Below are 26,805 nucleotides of genomic sequence, written 5' to 3'. Positions count from 1 at the left end.
CTCTGTAACAGCATTAACATGGAGTCACAGACAGTCCCCTTGGGTGATCCCATATATTTTACCACGCAGGTGAGCTCACCTTTGTGACAGATGGTCCTTTCCACCAGGCGTTCTCAAAGCACATACACTAAGGAACTGCCTGACCCCTGGTGTGCTGGCCACCGCTTCCCGCAGCTCCCATTGGCCAGGAATGGTGAACCGCGGCCATTGGGAGCTGCAGGTGGCCATGCCTGCGGATGGTCAATGTAAACAAACTGTCTCGTGGCCCGCTAGCGGATTACTCTGACGGGCCGCAAGCCAAAGGTTGCCGACCCCTGCTCTAGCTGATGTTACATTGATGTGTGTGATCAGGACGCAGAGAAGGAGCTTGTTCAGAAAGCCAAAGGGTGATGTTATTCACTGGAATGCCCCCCGCTGCCCCGAGGTAGCGAGATCCCCAGAATACCCTCACCTGGGACAGGTGTTGCTGGGAGATGGAGCTGCTTTCCCCAAAGCAATAAGAGACCTAAGCTCAAGAGCTTTGCCTGCACTGGCTTGTTTCCCTTAATACCTCCCTTCTTATTTATTCATTCACTGGGATTACGGTAACACCTAAATGCCCAAACCAAGATGGGGGCCCCATTGTACTGGGCCCTGGACACACCAATAGTGAGAGACCATCTCTGCCCTGGAGAGCTTCGTACAATCTAAACAGACCAGACAGCAGCTCGGGGGTTTTAGCTCAGAGCCGGGCCAGACGAGGACTGTAGGGAAAATCCCTTCCCTTTGGCTGTATGTTAGGCAGCAGTGAGGCCTGTTACCTCCTCCCTGCAGCTCCATGGCACTGTCACTGCATCACACTCACCCGCCCTCTGGTTTGTTATTTCTCCTGTTCCCCAGATCCAGCTATGATGATGGGGAAGGTTCCCTCCTTCTCCCCCGGCTCCACAGTGAGCTCCGCTCTGCCCGGCTACGTCACTCTCTGCCTCGCTCTACAGGTGCGGAGGCTGGTGTCAGGTAGGAGCTCCGGCCTCCTCGCTGGGTTTGCTGCTGGTCTATTGCTGGTTATTAACATCCATCTCACATCACTGCCTTGTCTTGCAAACCACGTCTGCTCACCCCGCCTGGTGTCTCATGCTCTTTACACAAATGGAGACACTGCAGGGCACAGCTGGGTCCCTAATAACCATGGTTGCTACACCTCTGCTCAATCTTCTCAGGCCTCTGGCTGGTTTCTGGCAGGTATAAATACACAGAACTGCCTCCTGCACTTTCCGATCTGCCTCGTCCTCCCTCTCCATTATCTCTACGTTTACCCGTAGAGTGACCACCTGTGTAGCGATGATCTTTACACTTTGCAAGCCCTTACACCGGGGGTCTCAAATATGCAGCCCGCGGGCTGCACACGGCCTGCGAGATTATTTTCTGTGGCCTGCGAGCTCCTTGCGGCCCCCCCCAGCGTTTACCTAGAGCGGCTCCGGCCCTGTGTGCACCAGGGGCAGGGTACCTGCCCTGCCCCTGCACTGCTCCAGGAAGCAGATGGAACCTGGGGGAGGAGAGGCGCAGGCAGGTGTGTGTGGATGTTGCTTCAGGCACCGCCCCCAGCAGCTCCCATCGGCCGCGGTTCCCCGTTCCCGGCCAATGGGAGATGCTGGGGCGGTGCCTGAAGCAACAGTAACACGCACTCTCCTGTGCCCCTGCTCCCCCACGTTCCAGCTGCTTCGCGGAGTGGAGCAGACAGGCAGGGAGCCTGCCCTGAGTGAGTACCAGGCCAGAGCCTGCCCCCGTAAACTCGTCCTGCAGTCCAACCCCCTGCCCCAACCCCCGCCACACCCCTCCTGCACCCCAACCCACTGCCCTGAGCCCCCTGCCGCACCCTGCACCCGACCCCCTGCCCTGAACCCCCACCGCTCCCCTCCTGTACCCCAACCCACTGTCCTGAGCCCCTGCCGCACCCCTCATCCCTCCTGCACCCCACACCCCAACTCCCTGCCCTGAGCTCCTGCCACACCCTACACCCCTCCTGCACCCTCTGGGGGCAGGCAGAGGGTGGAGTTGGGGTGGGGATTTTGGGGAAGAGGTTGGAATGGGGGCAGGGAAGGGGTGGAGTGGGGGCGGGGCCGAGGGCGGTAGGGGGGAGGTGTCAGTGATGCGGCCCATGGGCAAATGTACTAGTCCTCATGTGGCCCTTGTCATTTGAGTTTGAGACCCCTGGCTTACACCATCCCTACAGCAGCTGGGATGGTCCCTGTGCTGCAGCAGCAGGAAAAGGCCTTGGCATATCAGAGAATCAGGCCCCCCATACCATTATCCCCAGGGTGTCCATGAGAAGTGTTGAGCCATAGTCAGAGATCATACAAGTAATGCATAAAATTCACATACGAGCTCTGCCCTCGTACACGTGTGTAGGGCACTGCGTGAGACCATGTCATGCATTCTAATACACGATGCTCTCTCTTGCTGTGGGTCTTACTGCTGAATTAACACACCACTCAGCTCCTCTTTGATTTAATTGACTTTTTATCCCTGACACATTTCACAGCACAGTTCACAGTGACTGGACCTGATCGTCCAATCACAGCATCTGTCGGTGGGAGGCCGTCCTGCCCTGCCACCTCTCCCCCAGGATGAGCGCTCAGAGCATGGAGGTGAGATGGGTCCGATCCCAGGACTCTGCAGTTGTGCACCTGTACCAAGATGGGCAGGATCAGTATGAAAATCAGATGTTGGGCTATCAAGGAAGGACAGAGCTGCTGAAAGATGACATCACCAATGGAAGTGTTTCCTTGAGAATACATGATATCCGACCTTCTGACGAGGGCCAATATACTTGTTTATTTCAATCACTTACCTTCTTTCAAGGCACTTCAGTGCTCCTGCAGGTGGAAGGTTAGTAACTTGTTTCACTGCTGTTTTTACTTCAGAAAGGATAATAAATAGAGAGCTCTTGGGAGACGGTGCTTGTGGTTTCTCTGCCAGCCAATGCTCTGAATTCTCTTTTGACTTCCCGTAATTTCCCAGTAGAGTCAGTGTCTGCTCTCAGGACACATTGAAGGGCTTGCTGGAATGCTCTGTACGCTGAGGCTGCTTCTAAACTTTGCTTTGCAAGTGAAGGTTATGGAAGAGTTCAGCCTTCATGCATGTCAATTAGGTGGTTCACAACTACTCCACATGATTCCTCTTATATGCAGCTGCTGCACCAAGCCTGTTTATAGCATCGTTAAAAGGAAAACTGATTCCCTTACCCCTGCTCACACTATCAGCCTCCTGGGTTATGTAGCAGCTTATCCCTGGTCCTTAGAGAAAATGAAGAATCTGCACATATGACAGAACAGCAATCAATGAGAGGCAGTGGGGCCAAATGGACTGAATGCCACCTCTGATCAATTCCAACATTTTAGGGAATTTTCTCAGCATCAAAGGCCAGAATCCTGTTGATCTTGGGGACAATCAGAAAACAAAAATGGGGGAAATGGGGGCCATATGGAGCTGTTATCTGTTGATGGCACCATTAACACCTTGAAGCATAACAGCCCTACTCATCCTGCCAACAGAGTTTATCATGTTGACACCTCCAGTGTTAGAAGAGAAATAATTGTTCTCCCTCCATGGGGTGGATACTCAGCCAGTAGGGACAGCCAGAAGGGGTGGAGAGGTCATTCCTTCCTTCCTCCTTCCCAAAGTCCTGCCTCCTCAGCACCTGCTCCAGTCAGGGGAGAGAGGGCACCAGCCATCCACCCTACCCTTCCAATCTATGGGGGAGAAGAGACACCCATAAACCATGGCATGATGGGAAGGATGGGGACCCCAGTGTGGAGGACATGGAAATAGGACAGTAAACAGAGCCACTGGCATGGGGGAAAGGGACAGCATTGGGGGAAGTGGGAATGGGGGTGTGCACACAGAACCCCTGGTATGGGGGAGATTGGGGGGAGTTGCAGGGAGTCCCTGAAGTAGAGGGGGATGGGACAGTGACTTGTGGGGGGTATGGAGGTACGCAAGGAGCCCCTCATGCGTGCGATGCACTCAGCCTACACAAGATACAAAGTGTGTGACACTCTAGTTATGCTGGAAGTTTGATCTCTGGACACTTGCAAAGGGGCTGGAAGTTGTGGTTGGGCTAATCAGTTGGCAGAGGCTTAATTTGTCCCCTATTTGGTTTTCCAATTTTCACCTAAGTCAAGTGCCCAGTGAGACCTAGAACAGTCCATGCACTTTTGGAATCGACTAGGTACAGCGTTCAAAAGGTGTCACATTACAAACACAGACAGAATAACAGAGAGATGCCACTGAGTTGAGTGTAAGGCATTGTGGAAGTAGAGCAAGAACTGACAGGGATTTGTAGGGGATCTTAATGCAAGACAGTCTCCGTTAGCAAGAGTCAGGCTAACTGTAACCCTAATAATGCGAGATTTTTAGAAGCGAGGATTGTGTGAGGCGAGTGGGAAGGAACTGTGTGAGAAGTTGTTGTGACCTTGTGTAAATAAGATTAGAGTCAAAATAAGTGAGAAAAATATGTTATCAGGATGACCTATGTATAAACAAAATGCAGCTGGTGCTTATTATTGTCTGTAACAAAAGGTATAAATGCTGGAATTGTTTACCTGTGGAGAGACCTGCCTAGGAGGGGGAAACCCTGCATCCTAGCGCACTCCCTCCCTCTATGCAATTGCTCGAGCAATAAAGTATCTGACTTTGCTGCACCCAACCAGAGAGTGAGAACTGAGTTTTTCTCCAACAGCATTCACAAACTTGGCCCATCAATTTGAATCCACGCCTTTGTGATGTCAGTGCGAGTCTACGTGTGTGTCATTTCAGATTAACAATGTCCCATTTCACAACTGATTTAAATGAAATAAAAATAAGACACAAAATAAGAGTGTTACACACTGACTTGCACTGAAAGAACCAAAGATGTGAGTTGAAGTTGGTTTTGTTTTGCTGGTGCCAGCCTGTGAGTAGACTCGCCCTGAGACTCAAATACTCTCATTAACACAAGATGGATTGAGAATGCAGAGCATCGATCACATTAAAACAAAAAGAAATGGTCTCTATAACCAATCTAGTCTGACGCTACAGAGCTCTTCTAGGCCTAATCCAAAGCCCAGATTGTTAATGTGAGGCGTTACGCTCTGGATCAGGCCTTGAGAGTGGATAGAACAATACCACACATATGGGGTGCCCAACCTGAGCCTGAGAAGGAGCCAGAGTTTACCAATGTACATTGCCAAAGAATCACAGTAATACGTCAGCAGCCCCCCATCAGCTCCCACCCCCTGCTCCCAGCGCCTCCCACCCATGGGAAGCCACACTAATCAGCACCCCCCCACACACACCTCCCGATCAGCTGTTTCATGGCGTGCAGGAGGTTCTGGGAGGGAGGGGGAGGAGTGAGGGCATGGCAGGCTCAAGGGAGGGGTGGAGTGGAGGCAGGGCCTGTGGCAGAGCCAGGGCTGAGCAGTGAGCACCCCCGGCACATTGGAAAGTTGGCGCCTAGAACTCCAGCCCCGGTGTCGGTGCCTATACAGGGAGCCGCATATTAACTTCTGAAGAGCCACACGGGGCTCTGGAGCCACAGGTTGGCCACCCCTGTCCTACATCATCTCCTCCTTACCTCGGTCAGTGCTGTTCACATCTTCCAGGTGTCCCAGAAATTCCTAGTTTACGAGAATCCATGCCTCCCCCCTTCCCAAAGGGGTGTTCTTGAAGATACTGTCATGAAACATTTGGCTCATAACACAATATTGTAGATTTAACATCAGTTCATTGCATTCCCTTCTAGGTTTGGGCTCTGGCCCTGACATCTCTGTGGAGGGACATCAGGACGGAGGGATCAAGGTGGTGTGTCGTTCATCCAGATGGTACCCACAGCCCGAGGCTCAGTGGAGAGATCTTCAGGGGCAGTTCTTACCATCAGCCTCTGAAAACATCCCAAGCAGCCGGTGGCCTGTTTCAAACAGAGATTGCCATTGTTATAACAGAAGAGTCCAACCAGAAAGTGTCCTGCTGTGTTAGGAACCCATGTGTCAACCAGGAGAGAGAGTCAGCAATTTACATAGCAGGTCAGTGCCGCACATGGACAGACTGAGACACTGCAGATGTTAGTGGGGAGCACTTACTAGAGTGTCTCCTAGTAGTGAGGTCTTGAGCATCCTCAACTCTCTCTGGATATACCTGGTGACTCAAAATAGTTCTATATAACGTCTGTGGGCTATCCAGACTGACATGTAAAAGCTACCTCGGGTTAACTGACAGTTTACTCCAGGTAAAAAACTCTAGTGTAGACAAACCCTTGACTTCAATAGTAGCTGAGGGTGTTTAGCCAGAAAAGCTGAGCAACCAGCAATCTCCTTTCTTCTCAGTGGGGCTGCAGAGGGAATTCTCCTGTGTTCCCAATGGGAGTTGCTGGTTGTTGAGTATTTTTGACAAAATCTAGCCACTGAAGTCATTTTTCCTGAACAGTGAAAAAGGGCCCCAGTCAGGATCTCAGCATTGCTGCTTAGACTGCACCTGAAAAGATCACAACAGTGGAATGGCTGCACTATGGATCCCCTGCTGCAGTTCAAACCCTGGCAAAACTCTCATTGCCGTAAGGGGTTAGAAAGGAGGGCTCAAACTGTAACTTGTATTGAATTGCACAAAAGTCAGGAAATGCAGAACTCCACAGGCAGCATGACCTGGACCTCCTCTGTGCACATACGGCATTTTTTGACTCATTTCATGAGCCTGATCCTGCATTCATTGTACAATGAAATTGATAGGGAGATTTGCTAGGCATAAACAATCAAGCCTATAACGTGTAAATACAAAATGTTACCTAAATCCAGCTTAATATTTTAGAAAAACAGTTCAGGCTTTTTGTACTATTTCCTAGCTAATAACAATTATTATAGAACCAATATTTTGTCACTGTAATAATAATTTTGCATCTGTAAAGCACTATTCATCTTCCATCTCAAAGGGCTGTAACATTTCCCTGTGGCATGCCCAGTGCATCAGTTTCACAGAGTCACCTTTGACTCCCTTCCTGGTCTTCCTTGAGGGCATCCAGTTAAGGTTTCCAGCTCCCAGCTGTCATCTCTCATAGGCAGATACCTGCATCTCTCTCCTTCCAGCCTGGGGGCTTTGACTTGCAGTCCCCTCTGCACCTCACTGTGATTCCCCCAGCAGGTCTGCTCAGGCTCCAGCACCAGTGTAAAGAAGGTGCTGTCCATTTGCTCACCCAGGAAGAAAGCCCTGACCCCTGAGTCTGTTTTAACTGCCTTTTATTCCAAAAGTCTCACTTTGTCCCCCCAACTTCCTGGAAACAGGTAAAACCCGTCCCTCCTCCTATACCCCAGGTCAAGCTTCAAGGACTGGGGAATTTGCATAGCCACTGTTGCGGAATATTGTATTAATCACCCCCTAGTGATTCTAGATTCTGTAGGAAACCCCTGCCCCCAGTGAGCAAGGAACACACTGTATGTCTACACTGCAATGTAAACCCGCCCTCAGACTCAGGCTTTGTTGTTATTAAAATCCCTGTGTGGTTGAGCTTCCCTGAGCACAGGAGAATGTGGAGCATCAGTAACTGGTTACAGCATTCTGATCTCGAGGGCCAGTCTGCACTGGTTGCAGCCCTGACATCCGGTAGAGAAGCCTAGGGGCTGCTCTAAGTTACACCAGTGGCAGATGGGTGTAGTGGAGCTCTGCCATGCCCCGTGCCTACCACTAATATCCCCATTCTTATTAATTAACCATGTTTGGTAACCAGATTAGCACTCGGAATTTCATTGGCTTAATAATAAAACTCAAAGAAGCCACATTTCACGTTGTGTTTCCCTGTGAGATTCTTTTAACCAGTCAGTGTCACCATTTTCTCAATGTCCTGTCTTCATTCTACATGTGTTTGTTCCTAAATCAGTATTTCTCCTGCAGATCTCTTTTTTCCACGGGTCTCTCCCTGGGTGGTGGCTCTGGTAGTGATCCTGGCTCTTGTGATTGCCCTGGCCCTCTACTGCATCTGGACACAACGCAGAGCAAAAGGTAAAGGAACAAGAAGGGAGACTGCAGTGCGCTATGGAAAGATTTGCATCAGCCATTCCTGGGCAGTCATCATCCACAGCCAATTATCTCCAGCTGCGAGGATTGCTAGTGCATGCATCAGTGTCATCCCAAGTGGGATTTCTGAAAATGTGTCTCCAGGACTTCTTTCTGATGACATGGAACCACACACTGGGTCCAATGCAAAATTAGGCAGCGTTCCTGGAACACCTTTGTATGGCCCTAGCGGAAAGGTAAGTACAAGCAGCATGCTGAAGCCACTCTGGTCTGATTCCACATGGCCAAAGTCTCAGCGTGCACATGCATTTAGTTCACGTCATTAGCTCTGTCAGTGGTGTCTGGCCAGAAACAATGGCATGACCATATGGAATCAGACCAGGGGTCTATCCAAGCCAGGGTCCTGTCTCTGACTGTGGCAAGCATCAGCTGCTTCAAAAGGAAGGTGCAAGAATTCCAGAATAACCAGCGAGCAAAGATTCTCTTGTAGGCAATGGCAGTAGGGTAAAGAAAAAGCTGAAGTCTTTCTCCTAGTCCTCCATTGGCTCAGAAGGTCCTTTGGACTTGATAGACATTCAAGGAATCTCCATTGCACCTTGAAGCAGGAAGTCCATCTTCATATGGACTTGGAAGACCTACAGGTAACAGCATGGGCATCGGAGGAGAGGTGCACGTCTGCAGGGAGTCTCCAGACAGAACTCAACTTGGGAATTTCACTCACTGATCTCATTGTGTCACATTTCAGAAGTGAGGGGGGAAGAGAATGCTCTCTGCGGCATGTTCTGTCTCTTTGTGATGTGCCCAGTACAATGGGGCCTCATCTCGGGATGCTGCCACATTACAAATACGAAAGACCACAATGTTCTAGTAATCTCAGCTACACTAGTGTTCTTCCAGGGTGATTATAGAGGTCCTAGCACCACAGAAAAGTGGGTAACAGCCTCATTGGGGGATGTGTAGGCAGGCATATTGGACTCCCCAGCTGAGTATCATCAGGTGTTAAGATTCCTCATACTGGCCAGATGAGACAAGCCTGGGGCTAGCTTTTCTTGCTGCCATTACCTCAGACAGACAGCTTTTGGAGTTAGTGCCTCCAGCCGTACAAGAGCCACACTCCTGTTTTCGTGACGAAAACTCTTTCTGCCCAGGCGAAGTTTTTCTCCCATTGTTCCTTGGAAACAGTTTCCCCGTCACTTCATTTTAGCCATTAGTCATAGTTCATTGCATGCCATCCAAAATCCCAGGACCTTGCAGCCTCAAAGTTCCTGCAGCAAGATGTTTAAAAGTTTGCACCTTTTGGCATCTGGGAAACCATTCGCAGAAGGAATCAAGGCTCCCTCTACAAGGTCCCTAGCTGTATTACAAGAAGCGACTGAGCATCATGAGAGGAAGATTTGCAAAGCAGGTTTCTGTTCTTCTGCAGAAGCATCCTTTGATGAGGGGCGACTCTAGCAATTTCGCTGCCCCAAACACGGCGGCACGCTGTGGGGGGTGCTCTGCTGGTCGCCGGTCCCGCTGCTCCAGTGGACCTCTGCAGATGTGCCTGCGGAGAGTCCGCTGGTCCCGTGGCTCCGATGGACCTCCCACAGGCATGCCTGCGGATGCTCCACCAAAGCCGCGGGACCAGCGGACCCTCTGCAGGGACGCCTGTGGGAGGTCCACCGGAGCCGCCTGCCGCCCTCCGGGCGACCGGCAGAGCACCCCCCTGTGGCGTGCCACCCCGAGCACGCGCTTGGCATGCTGGGGCCTGGAGCCGCCCCTGCCTTTGATAGGAAGGTGTTACTGTATTGGTTCCCACATAATTCCTTAAATGAAACAGCCTTTGCTGAGGGGTGGGGGGAGATTCAATTTCTGCAAGTTATTCTACTGCAATATTACATTTGTGTTTTATACTCCCTCAGCCCCACCTTCTGTGATTGCGTACTTCCCATTAGTGATGAATGGGGAGAGAAGCTGTGCAGCAGAATGAGAAATTTCTTACCTGGTCTTTTTTTTTTTTTCTGTTCTCAGCATATCTTCTCATTCATCCCACCCTGCTAGTCTGGTAAATGACTGGAACACAGCGTGGAACAAGCTGATTTTTTTCTCTCCAGGGAGCCGTAGATATATAATTGCCTTAGGGTTAGAGAACAGAATTCCAGGCTGTCTCTCTAGTTCCTGGAGTGTTTCTGCAGCTTTGCAAGAATTCTTGTGGTGGACTGAGCTGAAGGGTGGGGCTTAGTCGAGGAGCCTCCAGTAACAACACTGGTCCCCTCTGAATGCCTCACCCAATAGAGATGGAGGAGGGGGGAAGCTGCTAACAGGGAAGTGTCTCACCTGACACGGTTCTCTCATTTCCAGCTGTGTTTGGATCCTGGGGCTGACAGCCCAAAATGGGTGAACTTCGAGTGGGAAAGAGCTGATCTTAGGGGCTGATGCTCATTTGCATGTAACTTATTGGCTCAGCTAGACAAAGGCACCTCCACCCCTTTCTGAGCTAGGCACCCACCATCTGCCCCAGCCCTACGGGGAGCTGTTTCCCAGGTATCACTAGGACCAGGGGGCAGGCGCCAGCCACAAGGCCAGGAGCTGGGCTTGGATGGAGCCAACCAGATCCCATCCCTTATCTAGCCCAGGTCAATGCCCCATTACCTTTGCTCACTTGCCCCACAGTCAGGAGGTGGGGGGAGCTGTGGCCGTTCAGGGGATGGGCACAGAGGGGAGCAGAGACCTTCTCTACCCCACTCCCACAGCAGCCAGATCTGACAGGAGTGTGACGGGGTCTGGGCAGTGAGGATGGCCCCTCGGGGAGACACGCAGAGCAATCCCTAGAAATGCTAGTCAGTGGGGCCCGGGCAGTAGGGATGCTGAGTGAAGGAACATCAAGACAGATCTGTCTGTGGGTCCTGTTTGACTGCCTGCCTCACTAGCATAAATTACATGAATAGCAGGAACTGCACCATAAACACAACAAGGTGAAATCTCTCCTTTTTCCTCCCACCTCCCGCTAGAGACCCTGCAAACTCATATGAAGAATCAGAAGGGTAAGTGTCTGGACCCACTACATTACCTGAGAGTAGGGTCATCTCAGACAGAGCCTGAGGCCTGGTCTACACTACGGGGGGGTGGTGGTGGTGGTGTCGAACTAAGGTACGCGACTTCAGCTACGCGAATAGCGTAGCTGAAGTCGAAGTACCTTAGTTCGGGCTACTCACCCGTCCAGACGCCGCGGGACCGAACTCCGCGGCTCCCAGGTCGACTCCGCCACCGCCGTTTGCAGTGGTGGAGTTCCGGAGTCGACCGCAGCGCTTCCGGAGTTCGAACTATCGCGTCTAGATCAGACGCGATAGTTCGAACTCCGAGAAGTCGAACTCTCCGCATCGACCCGCGCGGTGAGTATAGACCTGCCCTAAGTACTGGAACGATTTACCAAGGGTTGTTTGGGGTGGATTTTCCATAATTGGTAGTTTATAAATCAAGACTGGATTTTTTTCTGTAAGAGCGGCCGTCAGAATTATTTTGGGGACGTTCTCTGGCCTGTGTTATGCAGGAGGTCAGAGTAGATGATCACAATGGTCCCTTCTGGCCGTAGAACTTAAATATCACCTCTGCCCTTTTATCCCTCTAGGGATTCTGCTAACTGAAATGTAGCGTGAGAATGGTGAGTGTCTGGGCCAGTTACATTAGCTGGGGCGAGGGGGGGGGGGGAGTCACCATCATAAATACGGCAGGGTGAAATCTCACATATCCCCCTTTCCTCCCCCTAGAGAGACTGCAATCTGAACTGGCAAAACAGAAAGGTCAGTGTCTGTGATCCACAAAACCCCACTTGGCTGACGCCTAATCCTGTAGGCATCTAAACTCACTCAGGGCATAAACCCGAGCTCTAAAAGTTCTGTTGTCTAAGTTTCTGTCTCTGGGCATGCATGCTGCTGTCTCAGTCTAGGCATCTGAGCACCTACCTCCCACCTGAATCTCAGCATGATCCACAAACCAGGGGAAGATGGGTGGAGGAGTGTCTCTCTCACCTATGGGGCCTGATATGGTAGTGGTGGGAGTAGAGGAGGACCTCCCTTATAATCTTTAACCCAACAGTTAGGGGACCCACCAGGGTTGTGGGAGACTTTGGGTCAAGTCCCACCTCTGCCTGATGAGAAGGGATTTGGACAGGGATCTGCCACCTCTCGGATGAGTGCCTTAGCCACTAGGCAATGGGATATTGTGACACGGGGCTCCCTCTATCCCTTTTGCTGAAGTTGTTAAACTTAATTAACTATTAAATGGGAATCACTATAATCCTCTCTCCCCCTGACCATTTTGTGTGGAGTTACACCTTTAGTACTGAGCAGCGGGAAGTCGACCTAAGTTACGGTACTTCAGTTACGTAAGTTATTGTAACTGAAGTTGATGTAACTTCAGTTAACTTACAGCGGTGTCTACACCAGGCTATGTCGACGGGAGATACTCTCCCCGCTGACTTACCTTCTGCATCTCACGGAGGTGGAGTATAGACGGGAAAGCACTCTGCCATCGATTTCGCAGGTCATCACCAGACCCTCTAAATCAGCGCTTAGCTGGAAGTATAGACAAGCCTAAAGGCATGTGCCATACTGTCTTGCATGGAACAACATAGGCACCTAAGCCACCTGACTGCAGGAGAGGGGTTCCCAGCTTTGGGTCACCAGCAGTGAGGGCTTCTCCCTCCAGCCCAAGGCACCAAACCCCTGAGAAAGGCAAATGCCCCCGTTATTGGCATCTCCCATTGGCTGTCTTTGGCAGCTGCCTACCTTGTGTGCTGGCTTTTGTGGATCCCATTCGAATGGGCCATCTCTTGCCATTCAGTATAGGGAGCCTTGACACACCTTTGGGGTTACCCAAGGTGTCTGGGGTCAATGATGACCACCTGCTTACAGTGGGAGCCTTGTCTGTGCCCACCAGAGGAAACGCTCCCACAGCTTCTGGCAACACCGGCACTCCGCTCTGGGCTCCGCAAGCCCCACTCTCTCTCTCTCTCTCTCTCTCTGCAGACTAGCAACTTACACACCCCAATTTGATACACTGAATTGCCAGTCCCTTGTCTTCTGGACACCTGCAATGCACCAGTCCACTGCCTCCGTGGAAGCAGGGCACCCCAGTTCACTGGCTTCACCTCAGTTCAACACTTGTTAACACAAGGCACTTAGAGTAAAACCAAACACGTTTATTTTACAGATCTTGAGATAAAGATTCAAATAAAAGCAAGCAAAAGGATTATAATATGGAGATATACCTCTCTCATAAAACTGGAAGGATGTTGAAAGGTCAGTGAGTTTATTCCCCTGCCTTCCCAGCAGGACCAAGTACTGTCCCTAACAGATTTTTTGCCCCAGATCCCTAAATGGCCCTCTTATGGATTGAACTCACAGTTGTGGATTTAGCAGGCCAATGTGCAAACCCCTGAGCTATCCTTCCCCCTCTTATGATTTTCAAACATAAGGTGACAGGTAAAAGCAAAATATAAAATGCACTCTTATACCCTGTACGTCTTAAAGTACTTTCCTGTCCAACAAGGTATGTTTCATTCAGTGGTCGATCCAAACAGCACTTATCCAATCCAAAGAGTCTGGATCCACCTTTCATGAGACACTCCTGCTAGCAGAGTCTCTCTTCCATAATGGGGAATATCTTGTGCGCTTTCTTCTCCTCTTATACAATCCTAAACTATTGTCTTTTCATACTCAGGCTGTTTCATTAACTTCAGCTCAACTCTGATGGTCCCCAGTCAGAGTCTTCTCTTGGGGTCCGTTTGTCTTTGTAAATGCTCATGCCCGCATCTGCCCCAGGGTGTAAACATAGGGATGGCCTGGGTCCAGGGATGTCAGCAGGGCCGGAGCAACCATTTAGGCAACCTAAGCGGTTGCCTAGGGCACCAGCATTTGGGGGGCGCCATTTTCTTCGGCAGCGGCCATGGTGGCCGGATCTTCGGCCCCCTGGTCGCCACCGGCATTTAGGCGGAAGGAGCTGGGGCAGGGGAGCGCGGGGAGGGCCACCTGCAGCAAGTAAGGGGGGGGGGAGCACACAAGGGAACTCTCCGCCCCAGCTCACCCCTGCCCCACCTCCTCCCCGAGCACGGCATGGCCGCTTCACTTCTCCTGCCTCCAAGGCTTGTGGCGCCTAAGCTGATTGGCGCCGCAGGCCTGGGAGGCGGGAGAAGTGAAGCGGCCATGGCATGCTCAGGGTGCTCGTGCACGGAGCAGGGGTGAGCTGGGGCGGGGGCAGTGCCTCAGGGCAGAGGGTAGGGAGCTGCCGCAAGTGGGGCGCCTCAGGGCGGAGGGGGGGAGCTGCCGCAAGGGGGGGCGCAAGGTGGAAGTTTCGCCAAGGGCGCAAAATATCCTTTTACCGGCCCTGGATGTCAGTGTCCTCACTGCTAAATGAGTGAGTTGAGACTCACCCAGCCTCAGGTGCGCTGTTTTACCTTCAGTAGTTTTGGGGAACATAATATTCTACATGTTACAAAACTATTTTTCCCTTGTACAGACATCTCACAATACCTATGAGAATCAGCTAGGTCTTTGCTTTTGGCAGAGACCACAAATGACCCTCTCTTTGATGAGCTTGTAATACGCTTGCTTGGGCATGTCTCTGTCACAAGCCAAGGCCCCTAGCTCAGGCTCTGTGAATCTCATTGTTTTCCCTATGATTTTTCTGGACAACTAAAAGTTAGACTCTGTGATGCTCAGCATCACAATACCTAAGACCCCTTGTGGATCCAGCCCTATGGCCTCAGTATAATATAGACAAGGGGAACAGATAGAAAGCGAGTGTCTGTGCGTACAATGATCCGTAGGGGAAAAAAATACTGCTGTAAGTTTGCCATCACTTAAGTCAACTATGTCACTTTATGTCTCTCTTGTTATTTATTTCTAGAAAACATATTTCAGAGAAAGGTAACATTTCTTCATTACATTTTAAGGGGGAGGGATGGGGAAGAGATGGAAAAATCTCAAACTTTGCAATGAATTTCTTGGATCTTCCAGGCAGCTATTAAGGGATCTCACTGTGAACTGACATTGAGATTGGTTTGTTCTCTGTGCAAAGACATTCTCCATCTTTGCCCCTTACTCAATATGTCCAGAGTGTAAATACTTTCAAAAGTGTGCAGTGCTTTAGGAGCTAAAGTCCCAATGACTTTCAGCAGAACTTGGATGCCTCAGTCACTTAAGTGGTTTTGAAAATTTTACTGACAGTGGCTGGGAGAAGGCTGGTGCTGGGAATGGCGTTATGAATTTCCAGCCTTTCAGACAATGAGGCTGAGATTTTAAAAGCTGTCTCAGAAATCTGGACACCTGGCAAATTCCTGTTTGAAAAACACCTTTTTACTTGTTAACTTTATTTGCCATATATAACAATTTATAGGTAATTTTCAAAAAACCCTTAACTTCAAGCAAACAGTTTTTATTCAGGGATAGTTATCTGTGATGAATAGTCCCTTAAATGTATATTCACTAAATGTCCCAATTAAGCAAAGTACTTAAGAATCTGCTTAATTTCTTTGCTGAACTAAGCCCTAAAAACATGTGTTCTTAAGAATACAGAAGTGGCCAGTGCAAATCAGATCAGGGCCCACCTACCCTGGGATTCTGTCTCTGACCTGCACTGCCAGCTGCTTCAAATGATGTGAGAAACCCCTAGTGGCAAGTGATGGGGGACCTGTAACCCCCTGCCCACCTGTCACAGGAAGGAGGGGGGGGCGGGATATAGAGCTATCTCATGGAGCCAGGAAGCCCTGATCTCTGGTCCAGATTTCTCTGTACAGTATCTGATGTGTGTAAAATATTACATGTAACAACAGGGACAAGAGAAGTTGGGTCACTTTCCCCACAAGCAGCCAGCCCCTGTGCTGTGCTCCGCTTAGCATCTTAAGGAAAAAAAAAACCTCTCAAAAACAGTCATAACACCAGTGAGGGGGATATTACTTGTATCTTGACTATTGCACATTAACTTTTGTGACTCAGGATTAATTCACATTGTCTTACTTTCCAGTGGAACATGAGGCAATGGCAGGTAAGTGCGGTTTTACTAGGTTTCATCAAGCTTAATCTTGGAAAGTGAACACTGAAAATGCTGTGTATAAAGTAAACTGATGTGTGGTACTTGTTACAGTGACACACAAGACAAGGGGAAATCCAGGCCTAGGACTGATAACATACAGTAGAGATTTTTAGATAGAAATAATAAACGGAAAATTTGTGGCACTGAAATATGAATATTAAGTTTTATTTTTCACATTAACCCTTGGAAAAAAAAACAAACTTCACTTTCTGTCTTCAGAGAGATCTTGTAATAGTAAGCAGAGGTAAATAGTGAGGTGGCAAAATTTGCAGAGGATACAAAACTACTCGAGAGTTAAGTACAAAGCTGACCGTGTTAAAAAGGGATCTCACAAAACTGAGACTGGGCAACAAAATGACAGATGAAATTCAATGTTGATAAATGTAAAGTGATGCACATTGGAAAACATAAACCCAACTATAGATAGCTCTGGTCATCCTATTTCAAAAAAAGATATATTAGAAATGGAAAAGGTTCAGAAAAGGGCAACAAATGAATAAAGGGTATGGAACAGCTTCTGTATGAGGAGAGATGAAAAAAAAAACATGGAATGTTCATCTTGGAAAACAGATAACTAAGTGGGGGGATGTGATAGAGACATATAAATGGTATAGAGAAAGTAAATGCTATTTATCTCTTCTCATAACACAAGAACTAGGGGTCACCCAGTGAAATGAAGAGCCAGCAGATTTAAAACAAACCAAAGGAAGTATTTCTTAACACAACACACAGTCAACCTGTGGAACCCCTTGCCAGAGGATGTTGTGAAGGCCAAGACATTAACATGGTTCAAAAAAGAACTAGAGAAGTTCATAGAGGACAGGTCCATCGATGGCTATTAGCCAGGCTGGGCAGGGAAGGTGTCTCTAGCCTCTGTTAGCCAGAAGCTGGGAATGGGCGACAGGGGATGGGTCACTTGGTGATTCTCTGTTCTGTTCATTCCCTCTGGGGCACCTGGCTTTGACCGCTATGGGAAGACAGGACACTGGGCTAGGTGGACCTTTGGCTGACCCAAGACGGCCGATCTTAACAATAATTATCTCTGACAAAAAAGGCCCAAGCCTCCAAGCTCGCCACAGCCACACTCCTGCACCCATTGCCTTGCTTGGGGCAGGACTGGGCCCCTGACCCCTGCTGGCTTCCACAGAGCACTTGTAGGAGAAGGAACATGTGCCTAATCCTGCGCAGAGCTGAGCACCCTCTGCTCTCACTGAGGCCAGGAGCAGGCTCAGCATGCCTGGGATCATCCCTGCATGACCAGATGATGGAAACGCAAGAGAAGAGGTCTTTGAACTGGAGGCCAGAATCTCTCCTGTGCCAAGATCTGCTTGGAGTATTGTACTGGGGAGGGGGGCAGTAGGGAGTTGGTTATGGCTCCTGAAGTCTCAAGATGCCCCAGCATCAATCACTGCAGCCCCTGTTTACTCCAGCTGTCTGTGGTCCCCAAGCATTGGCTGTGTGATCCAGTTCTGCCCCTCTGTCTAAACCCTATGACTCCTGACTTGCCCCTACACCATGCTGGCATGGTGGGGGCAGTTGGCACAGGAGTGGGCTATGCTGCTTTCCCCCAGCTGAGCAGTCCCTATGCTGGAGGAATTCTCTGATGTCCTGTTAGGGCCCAATTCAGCCAGTCTGCACCATCCTTGCATGAAATGACCAGAGCAGGGGAGGGAACCTGGCCCCTTTTTCACTAAAGGCCCAATTCTGCCACCTTGACTCACATGAGTGATCCTCACAGGTGCAGTCCCATTGATTTCTAGGATGGAGGTTATGCAAGATTGAGTGCAATAAAGCAGAAGCCGTAATTAATAATTAGAGGCCCAATCCTGATGTCCTTACTCAGGCAGAATTCACACGGAAGCCAATGTAATTTGGGTTTAGAATGGGGTAGTTTTATCACTGATCATCTCTACTAATTGTTTATTGTTGTTTTATTCCTTTTTCTCCCTTTTCATTCCCATGGACCCCTCCGGCAGAACAAAGTAAGCTCTGGTTTTAGTTTGTGTAGCTTAATTTTTTAGCAATTTTTAAGATAAGATAATTGGAGATATACTAATCTCCTAGAACTGGAAGGGACCTTGAAAAGGTCATTAAGTCCAGCCCCCTGCCTTCACTAGCAGGACCAATTTTTGCCCCAGATCCCCAAGTGGCCCCCTCAAGGATTGAACTCACAACCCTGGGTTTAGCAGGCCAATGCTCAAACCACTGAGCTATCCCTCCCCCACTTTTTGTCTTGAGTCTGTAATTTTTGTGTAAACTCCCATTTCTGTTTCAGCACGTGACATAACCCAAAGATTCACAGGTAAGCAAAGCTGATACTAAATGATGCTCAGCCCTGTTTCCCAAGGGGTATTCTCTCCTCGTCTGGTCACCTTATAGGGATAAAATGTCAAAGTCAGTGTGAACGTGCGAGGAGCTTGACTATTGAGCTACACCCTCCAGGTGTCGACGGCAAGTGGCGTCATCGAGAGGCATCCCCGCCGAAATGCCGCTGAAATTCGGTGACATTTCGGCGGGTGCTCTCCCGGGGGCCAGGACGCGGGCGCAATAACCTGTGTGAATAGCTGTAATGATTCCTTGCGGTACTGCACAGGGAGAGTAACCATTTCTGCCCTATCTCTACTAGAAATAACTCCTAGGATTGCATGAGGATTTTTCATGGCCAGATCACATTGGTAGCTCATAGACATCCTGTGATCAACCAATATACCCAGGTCTTTCTGCTCTTCTGTCACTTTCAACTTAAACTTCTTCACCTTATACCAAAAGTTGTTAGTCCCGAAGTGCATGACCCTGCACTTTGCACTGTTAAATTTCATCCCATTTCTATTACTCCTGTTTTCAGGGTTGTTCAGATCTTGTATGATATTCCAGTCCTCCTCCATATTGGCAATACCTCCTGACATTGTGTCATCTGAAAATTGTATTGGCACAAAAAGTGGGAGTGTGCTAAGGTCTTTAATGAAAATGTTAAATAAGATTGGTCCCAAGACTGATCTTTGAGGAACTACACTAGTAACTCCCTCCAGCCTGACAGTTCACCTGTCAGTATGACCTGTTGTCATCTCCCATTTAAATAGTTCCTTAACCACCTTTCAGTTGTCATATTTGTCTCCAGCTTCTCCAATTTAATTAACAATTTCCCATGTAGAAATGTATCAAATGCCTTACTGAAGCCCAGGTAGGTTAGATCTACTACATCTCCTTTGTCTAAAAAAATCAGTTACCTTCTCAAAGAAGGAGATCAGGTTGCTCTGGCACGAGCTACCTTTTGTAAACCCATGTTGTATTTTATCCCAATTACCTTATGTCCTTAACTACTTTCTCCTTCAACATTTGTTCCAAGACCTTGCATACAATTGAGGTCAAACTGGATCAGTTTTTTCCCCTTTCTTAAAAATAGAAACGATTAGTAATTCTCCAATCATAGGGTACACCCCCTGAGTTTACAGATTCATTAAAAACCTTGCTATTGTGCTTGTGATTTCACATGCCAGTTCCTTTAATATTCTTGGATGGAGATTATCTGGCCCCCAATTTGATCTCATTGAGCTGTTTGAGTTTGACTTTCACCTTGGATATGGTCATTTCTATTTCCATATCCTCATTCCCATTAGCCAACCTGCCACTACCCCTAAGCTCCTCATTACCCTTATAAAAAACTGAAGCAAAGTATTCATTTAGGTGTTGGGCCATGCCTAGATTACTTTAATCTCCACCTCATCTTCAGTGTTTAATGGTCCCACTTCTTTTCTTCTTATTTATTTGGCTATAAAACCTTTTACTTATTGGTTTTAATTCCCTTCATAAGGTCCAGCGCTGCTTGGCTTTTAGCAATTCTCACTTTCCCTACACTTTCTGACCTCCAAGAGGGAGTTTTCCTTGCTGATCAATCCCATCTTCCATTCCTTGTAGGCTTTCCGCTTTCTCTTAATGCCTGTTTCATATGCTTACTCATCCAGTTTGGTCTGCAACCCTTTCCTAAAAATGTGTTTCCCCTTGCGTGGGATGCAAGCTTCTGATTGCTTCTGCAACTTTGACTTAAAGTAATTCCAAGCTTCCTCCATATTCAGATCCTTGAGTTCTTTAGTCCAGTCCACTTCTCTAACTAATTCCCTTTTTTTTTTTAAATCAAGGATCCTAGTTGCAGCCATATTTTGTTTATCATTCCATTTAGTTTAAACTGAGTTAGCTCATGATCACTCAAATCAAGGCTCTCCTCTCCAACCAGTTCTTCTACGAGATCCCCACTACTCACCAATACTAAATCTAAAATGGCATCACCTCTTGTTGATTTGGTGGCGATACGGTGAAGAAATCTTTCAACCTTCTCTGCAACCTCTGCCTTGGTTATACTGCAGGGTGACCTGAGCACACCCTCAGTCGAAGATTCCCCCCAGAAATGTGTGTCCTGCACTGCCCAGCCCTCTCCTGGACACTACAAAATATTTTAAGATGTTATTCTTTTAAGGGAATAATATGCCATGTTATTATCTCACATAATTATTCATATATTTCTATTTCAACATACTGGTTTAGATAAAACAGTAAAACAAATGTATTAACTACAAAGAGAAAGATTTTGAGTGAGTACAGGTGATGAGGCATAACAGTCAGAAATGGTTACAAGAAAAATAAAGATAAGATGTTTACCGAAGCCTAACTTAAACTATATTAAATTCAAGCATTTTCTTATCACATGCTCCAGCAGGTTACTGACCAAACTCTCAGGTCAGGTCCCCTTCCCCAGAGTCCAATGAGGGCTTCCTTTTTCTCTTCAGGTGCAGTGAATCTGATGTGCAGGAACAGAGAAAATGGGGGGCCTTGGGGTGGTTTCCCTCCTTTTTATAGTTTCAGTTCTTCCCCTCTAATACACACACCTTGAAAAAACATTTCCAGCTGAGACACAGAATCTATGTAGGAGGATATTTCCTGTTAGTATTTTTCTTCCTTTGTTTTCCCTTCCTGCTTGATTAATGCAAATTAAGCAGAGCACATATTCCTTTGTTTAGGCCAGACCTGTTTGCCAACTTCTGTTTAGACTCAGCTGTGGGGCTTGGAACTTGGGTTAATAACACTGTACAGGGGAATCTTAAAACATCATGGACAAATTTGTCACATATTTTACCAGGAAATTACTGATCAGCAAATGATGAGTTTTCAAACGATATCTTTCAAGGCATACTTTGTACAAAGATTATTACAATAGTGCATAGAGTGTGAGTACAGGGGTGTGTTCTACCACAGTATGTCTCTCCCCAACACCCTCTATGGTGATAATCAATATAAAGAAATTGGTTATTCTCACCATTGTCCTCACCCTCCTGAATTGCTCCGCTCCCTTTATCCCTGCTGATCCAAGGGACCCACTGATTTTCTCACAGGCTTCCTGATTCTGCTAGACTGAAATAAATCCCTGCTATTTGTTTTATATCTCTGGCCATTCACTCTTCTAGTTAAACTTTGGCCTATTCAGTCCCATCATACTCTTCACCCGATGCCCTTTTCTCCTTTTACTGACTTCACAGGGTTAATATTTTAATAGTTTCCATTTGCTGAAGGATCCGTGTAAACGGGTCAGGACTCACCACCTGGGTGCCTCCTGCTGGTGACTCTGGGAATTAGCTCTTTCCAGTGGAGCACCCCCTCTTGGTAGTGTCCCATCCGTCATTCTGTCCTCTGTTGTTGTCTTTGGATCCACGTTGCTGCGTGCTCGGCGGCATCCTCTTCAAGGCCACTGCCCTCCGGCAGTGCCCCTTAGTCCATCTGCACCCCCTTCCTGGGGGGGGTCAGTGCTCAGCAGTCCCACACCTCAGTCACTATGTCCAACCGCCCTTGAGTCCAATCCCTCTTGTCAGGGATCTGGCATAGCAATATGGCTGCTCCCTACAGCCAATAGCTGGGTGCCCTGCAAGGAGTGAAGGGGGGGGGACCCAGGCCCGCTCTCTACTCTGGGTCCCAGCCCAGGGACCCTCTGGCATCAGCCTCACTGTCCTTCTCTCCCCTCCGCTGTCTGTTTCCCTGGGCCGCTTCCCCTACGGCCCCTTGCACCCGCTAGGTCCTTCCCTTCAGGGCCTGCAGCCTGGCAGGCTACGGGTTCAAGCTCCCTAGCCTCCCTGAGCCTGGCCAGCACTGCGCTGTCTGTGGTGCTAATCTCCTTCCTTGGAGACTGACCTTCCCCTGTCAAAGGCCTGAGACAGACTGACTGCTCCTGCTCTGGGCAGCCTTTATATATGTCTGAGCCTGGCCCTAATTGGCTGTCTCCAAACTGGGCCCTGATTGGCTCACAATAAGCCCCTCTCTGATTCGCTCACAATAAGCCCTGTCTGCACAGGTGCCCTGGCCTGCCGCAGCTCACTCTCACAGGGAGTGGGGCAGTCCGCCCCACTACAATCCCCCTTTGGCTCTCACAACCTCTTGCAGCTGGCAGGATGGGGTTACTGTGTTTCTCCCCTTGCTGATTCCTTTGTTGCCCAGGAGCTGCCAGGCTCTGGTTGCTGATGTAGCCTCCTGGCTCAGTCTAAGGATTTTAACTTCTCTGCTTTAAAGTCTCTTTGACTCGCTTTCCTTCTGCAACATAGTGTGATACTGACTCGTTTCTCTGTGTTTTGTTTTTAGCCAAACTCCAGGCTGAGATCAGTAAGTTCCATTCCCCCCATTATCACCCTTGTGTGACATTGTTTCCTGTTCAGAGTGTCGGTGTTCACGGGCGTTCTCACCCCTCTGTCTGTGTTTAGTTACAGGGTGGAGAAGCGCGCAGCTCTACGCAGGTACTGTACAAGTTGCTGATATTTTATCCATGGGGAGATCCACCTCCCCGTGGGAGCTCCTGGCTCCTTTCCCTACACAGAGTATTTTCTTATGACATTCGATACACACATACAGCTGTTTGTAGCCTATTTGCACCCAGCATGCTGCCTGACCATATGTATGTACTGGTGAAGGCTGGGAGAGTCTGGGCAGCTCCAGCAGGGATTAGAGACCCCAAGGGACATGCACACACATTGCAGCACCACTGGCCATGGCTCCATGTACTCTGGGGTATCCTGCCGCACACAGCTGGGAGGGAGGGGGGCACTCAGGTCAGTTACACAAACAGTGTTGGGGTCCTGTTGTGGTTGCCCCCTCTGAGGTGTAAAAAATGGGACATCTGCCTGCTCCACATACACCCCCTGTCTCCTCAGCCCGGGCACTGTGTCCCATCCCACCCTGGGAGAGGAGACCAGCCCTCTCAGGCTTCTGTTCCTGTCACTGCCCTGGGCACCAGCCTCACAAAGCAGGGCCTGGCACCAGATCCACCCCGTTACCATCCAGCAGTTAAACGTCACAGTTGGTTCTTCCACCGTGGTGACTGGGCCCTACCAGCTCCGAGCTCCTCATCTCCCGCTTGCTGGTCCCAAGACACTCTGAAGCTAGCGCTCCCTTTGACCAGTCACTGCCACCCCACAGCTTCCCCCACTACAGCCACTGACAAACCCAGGACTTTTAACCTCCTGCACAGACTCAGATTTCGCAGGACAGTGACCTGAACAATGGGCTGATCCTGTGAAAACCTGGACAGGTGGCAACCCTAGCTCCTGTCCACACAAGCCAGTAACACCCAGCTGAGCTGGTTACAGGCCCTGGCAGGGACGCTGAGCTGCCAGCTGCTGTGATCACTAAGATTGTTAACTCCACCGTGTGCCACACACCGTGCTTAGAACCGCCAGGGCCCTGGACCCAGCACCAGAACAGCTGTAACCTAGACTCATCGCAATGCAGGGTTGGAAGGGACTTTGCGAGGTCGCCTAATCCAGCTTCCTGCACTGGGGCAGGGCCTAGACCATCCCTGACAGGGGTTTGTCCAACCTGTTCTTACAAACCGCCAGTGACAGGGATCCCACAGGCTCCCTTGGAGCCGGTCCAGAGCTTCACTGCCCTGAGAGTGAGAAAGTGTTTCCTAATTTCCAGCCTCAGTCTCCCTTGTTGAAGATTCAGAGGGGCAGCCGTGTCAGTCTGTATCCACAAAAACAACGAGGAGTTCGATGGCACCTTAAAGACCAACAGATTTATTAGGACATAAGCTTTCGTGGGGAAAAAACCCACTTCTTCATACTCCGTGCAGCTGAAGAAATGGGATTTTTTACCCACGAAAGTTGATGCCATAATAAATCTGTTGGTCTTTAAGGTGCCACCAAACTCCTTGTTGTTTTTCCTGAAGATTGTGCCCATTGGTCCTTGGACAGGCCCTCGCCCTGCCCGCTGGGGGCACTCGGGGTGTTGCCAAGTGTGAGTATTGTTACCGCATTGCGGGGGGAAACTGGATGGGCTGGTTTGGCAGGGGCCAGTGATGGGAGCTTTCACTTCCCCGTCACCGATCTCAGCCCAGCCCGAGGCCAGTTCTTAGTGGACAGGAGTTCACGTTATAACTCACATTAATGGCAACCACAGGGAGACCAAGACCTGCATGGGCCGCAGGGAGAGAGGTTCCAGCAGGGGTCAGGGCTGAGCCATGTCAGCAGCACCGTGCGGGGCTCACACAGCCGCTGGGATGTCCTCGTACCCCACTCAGTGCATGGAGCTCCAGCTGCCAGGGTGTACATGCCACTTCTCGAGGCTACACGTGGGGGGGGGGGGCCCTGCCCAGATTGGCCTGCTGCAGGGAGAAGGGGGAGTTCCCTTCTCCCGCTGTGCCTGGCCCCAACCCTGGCAGTGGGGAGCAGGAGGATGGATGCGGGACCAGGTGCTGAGTGAGCCAGAGTCCCCTCAGCTCAGCCCCCATCCCCTGCAGGTGGGCCCAGGCAGGGAGCAGGAGCTGTCACCCCAGCCAGGCTGGCTCAGCTGCACAGAGGCAGCGACCAGGAGCAGCTGGCTTCGGCCACATCAGAAAGGCTCTGTCCCACTCCCCGCCCAGGCCCTGGGGCACAGGTGCAGTGGGAAAAGGACAGAGCTCTCCCCGCTCCCACAGGTAACATGGGGCAGGAGGAGCGGGGCAGCCCCGGGCCGGGCACAGGGGAGAAGACACATGGGGTGGTCACATGTCCTCCCCTTTATATTGTGCCCCCCTAGAATGGCCAGCCCCTGGCCCCGGCAGTGACTCTGTGACTCTCTCCCCAGTGGATGTGACTCTGGATCCCAGCACAGCAAATCCCTACCTCGTCCTGGCTGAGGATCGGAAACGTGTGACACACCGAGACGAGCGCCAGGATCTGCCTGACAATCCGGAGAGATTTGATACTATGGCGGTTGTCCTGGGCGCTGAGGGATTCACGGGCGGGAGACGTTACTGGGAGGTGGAGGTTGGAGAAAAGAATCTCTGGACTCTGGGGGTCTGTAGGGAAGCTGTGCGCAGGAAGGGGCATATTCTATTTCTACCGAAGAATGGATACTGGACAATATGGCAGCATGCTGGGCAATGCGAGGCCAATGCCTCCCCCCCGACCTTGCTGTCCGTGAGCGTCAGGCCCAGATGGGTGGGGATTTTCCTGGACTATGAGGCGGGCGAGGTCTCCTTTTACAATGTGACTGACAAGTCCCATCTCTTCACTTTCACTGACACCTTCTCTGGGGTTCTCCGCCCTTATTTCAACCCTGAAAACAATAAAGGGGGCACAAATAGGTGTCCCCTGATAATCTGCCCAGTCCCAGCTCAGGCTGGAGGGAGTCTCTGTGCCAGACAGTGACACCCGCAGCAGAGACTGTCCCCTCCCAGCACTGACCAGCCCCCAGGCCTTTCTCCTGGGGGGGGGAAGGGCATTACCTGCCTTTCTCCTGCCATCCCTCCCCTCTCAGTTCCCAGCATCAGGAATATTGGCAACCAAGCAGCCCTAGAGGGGGGAGCTGGCTGCAGGGGCAGAGGGGTGTGTGGGTGCTGTGCCCAAGGGTGGGAAGGAGGCTGCAGCAGCAGGGAGGGAAAAGCCCAGTTCACAAGATGTGCAGGGTGGGGGAGATGAGAGAGGTCTATAAAATCCTGACTGGTGTAGAGAAAGTAGATACAGAAGTGGTGTTTACTACTTCTTCTAACACAAGAACTAGGGGTCACCAAATCAAATGAAGAGGCAGCAGGTTTAAAACAAACCAAAGGCAGTATTTCTTCATACAACGCACAGTCAACCTGTGGAACTCCTCGCCACAGGATCTTGTGAAGGCCAAGATTATAAAAGGGTTAAAAAAGAACTAGATAAGTGTATGGAGGTCAGGTCCCTTAGGGGCTATTAGCCAGGCTGGACAGGGATGGTGTCCCTAGCCTCTGTTTGCCAGAAGCTGGGAATGGGTGACAGGGGATGGCTCACTGGATCATTACCTGTTCTGTTCATTCCCTCTGGGGCACCGGGCATTGGCCACTGTTGGATGACAGGTTTCAGAGTAGCAGCCGTGTTAGTCTGTATCTGCAAAAAGAACAGGAGGACTTGTGGCACCTTGGAGACTAACAAATTTATTGTAGCATAAGCTTTCCTGGGCTACAGCCCACTTCATCGGCAGACAGGATACTGGGCTAGATGGACCTTTGGTCTGACCTAGCCTGGCCACTCTTACGTTTACTTTTCAAAAAACAAAGAAAAAAGAATGAGAAATGGTATTTTTGTCTTAGGTAGTCCCTACAGTTTATGGTGTCTTAGAGCCTGATTCAAAGTGGTCCAGTTCCAGGGGGTTGTTCTGGGGGAGGGATGTGGCTCTGGTCTGATTTGGAGGGTTGGCCTGATCTTTTGGGGGCACAGCTGGTCCTGATCCCAGTCT

The 26,805-nt window shown here is 49.8% G+C and overlaps 2 protein-coding genes across 6 annotated transcripts; both read left to right on the top strand.

Moving 5' to 3' along the window:
- LOC123357636 (butyrophilin subfamily 1 member A1-like) lies at positions 1–11,787 on the top strand. 2 transcript variants are annotated; one of them, XM_045000736.1, is made up of 7 exons: positions 1–996; positions 2,522–2,868; positions 5,762–6,041; positions 7,897–8,004; positions 11,010–11,042; positions 11,627–11,659; positions 11,766–11,787. In XM_045000736.1, the coding sequence occupies exons 2-6, from the start codon at positions 2,776–2,778 to the stop codon at positions 11,647–11,649; spliced, it is 537 nt and encodes a 178-aa protein (XP_044856671.1). In that variant the 5' UTR covers positions 1–996; positions 2,522–2,775; the 3' UTR covers positions 11,650–11,659; positions 11,766–11,787. The 2 variants fall into 2 exon arrangements, with proteins under 2 accessions (XP_044856671.1, XP_044856672.1); XM_045000737.1 differs by having other exon boundaries at positions 11,627–11,772.
- LOC123357634 (erythroid membrane-associated protein-like) lies at positions 11,786–26,405 on the top strand. Of its 4 annotated transcripts, XM_045000734.1 has the most exons (9): positions 11,786–11,798; positions 13,210–13,298; positions 14,905–14,924; positions 16,021–16,041; positions 18,066–18,071; positions 18,365–18,391; positions 22,708–22,728; positions 22,827–22,859; positions 25,186–26,405. In XM_045000734.1, the coding sequence occupies exons 4-9, from the start codon at positions 16,035–16,037 to the stop codon at positions 25,749–25,751; spliced, it is 660 nt and encodes a 219-aa protein (XP_044856669.1). In that variant the 5' UTR covers positions 11,786–11,798; positions 13,210–13,298; positions 14,905–14,924; positions 16,021–16,034; the 3' UTR covers positions 25,752–26,405. The 4 variants fall into 4 exon arrangements, with proteins under 4 accessions (XP_044856669.1, XP_044856667.1, XP_044856668.1 ...); XM_045000732.1 differs by lacking the exons at positions 11,786–11,798; positions 13,210–13,298 and having other exon boundaries at positions 14,857–14,924; XM_045000733.1 differs by lacking the exons at positions 11,786–11,798; positions 13,210–13,298; positions 22,827–22,859 and having other exon boundaries at positions 14,857–14,924.
- Positions 26,406–26,805: the final 400 nt, after the last annotated feature.

The sequence above is a fragment of the Mauremys mutica genome, unplaced genomic scaffold, assembly GCF_020497125.1.
Source record: "Mauremys mutica isolate MM-2020 ecotype Southern unplaced genomic scaffold, ASM2049712v1 000843F_np12_obj, whole genome shotgun sequence".
Classification (NCBI taxonomy): domain Eukaryota; kingdom Metazoa; phylum Chordata; order Testudines; family Geoemydidae; genus Mauremys; species Mauremys mutica.
This window is presented reverse-complemented; position numbering and strand designations above follow the sequence as displayed.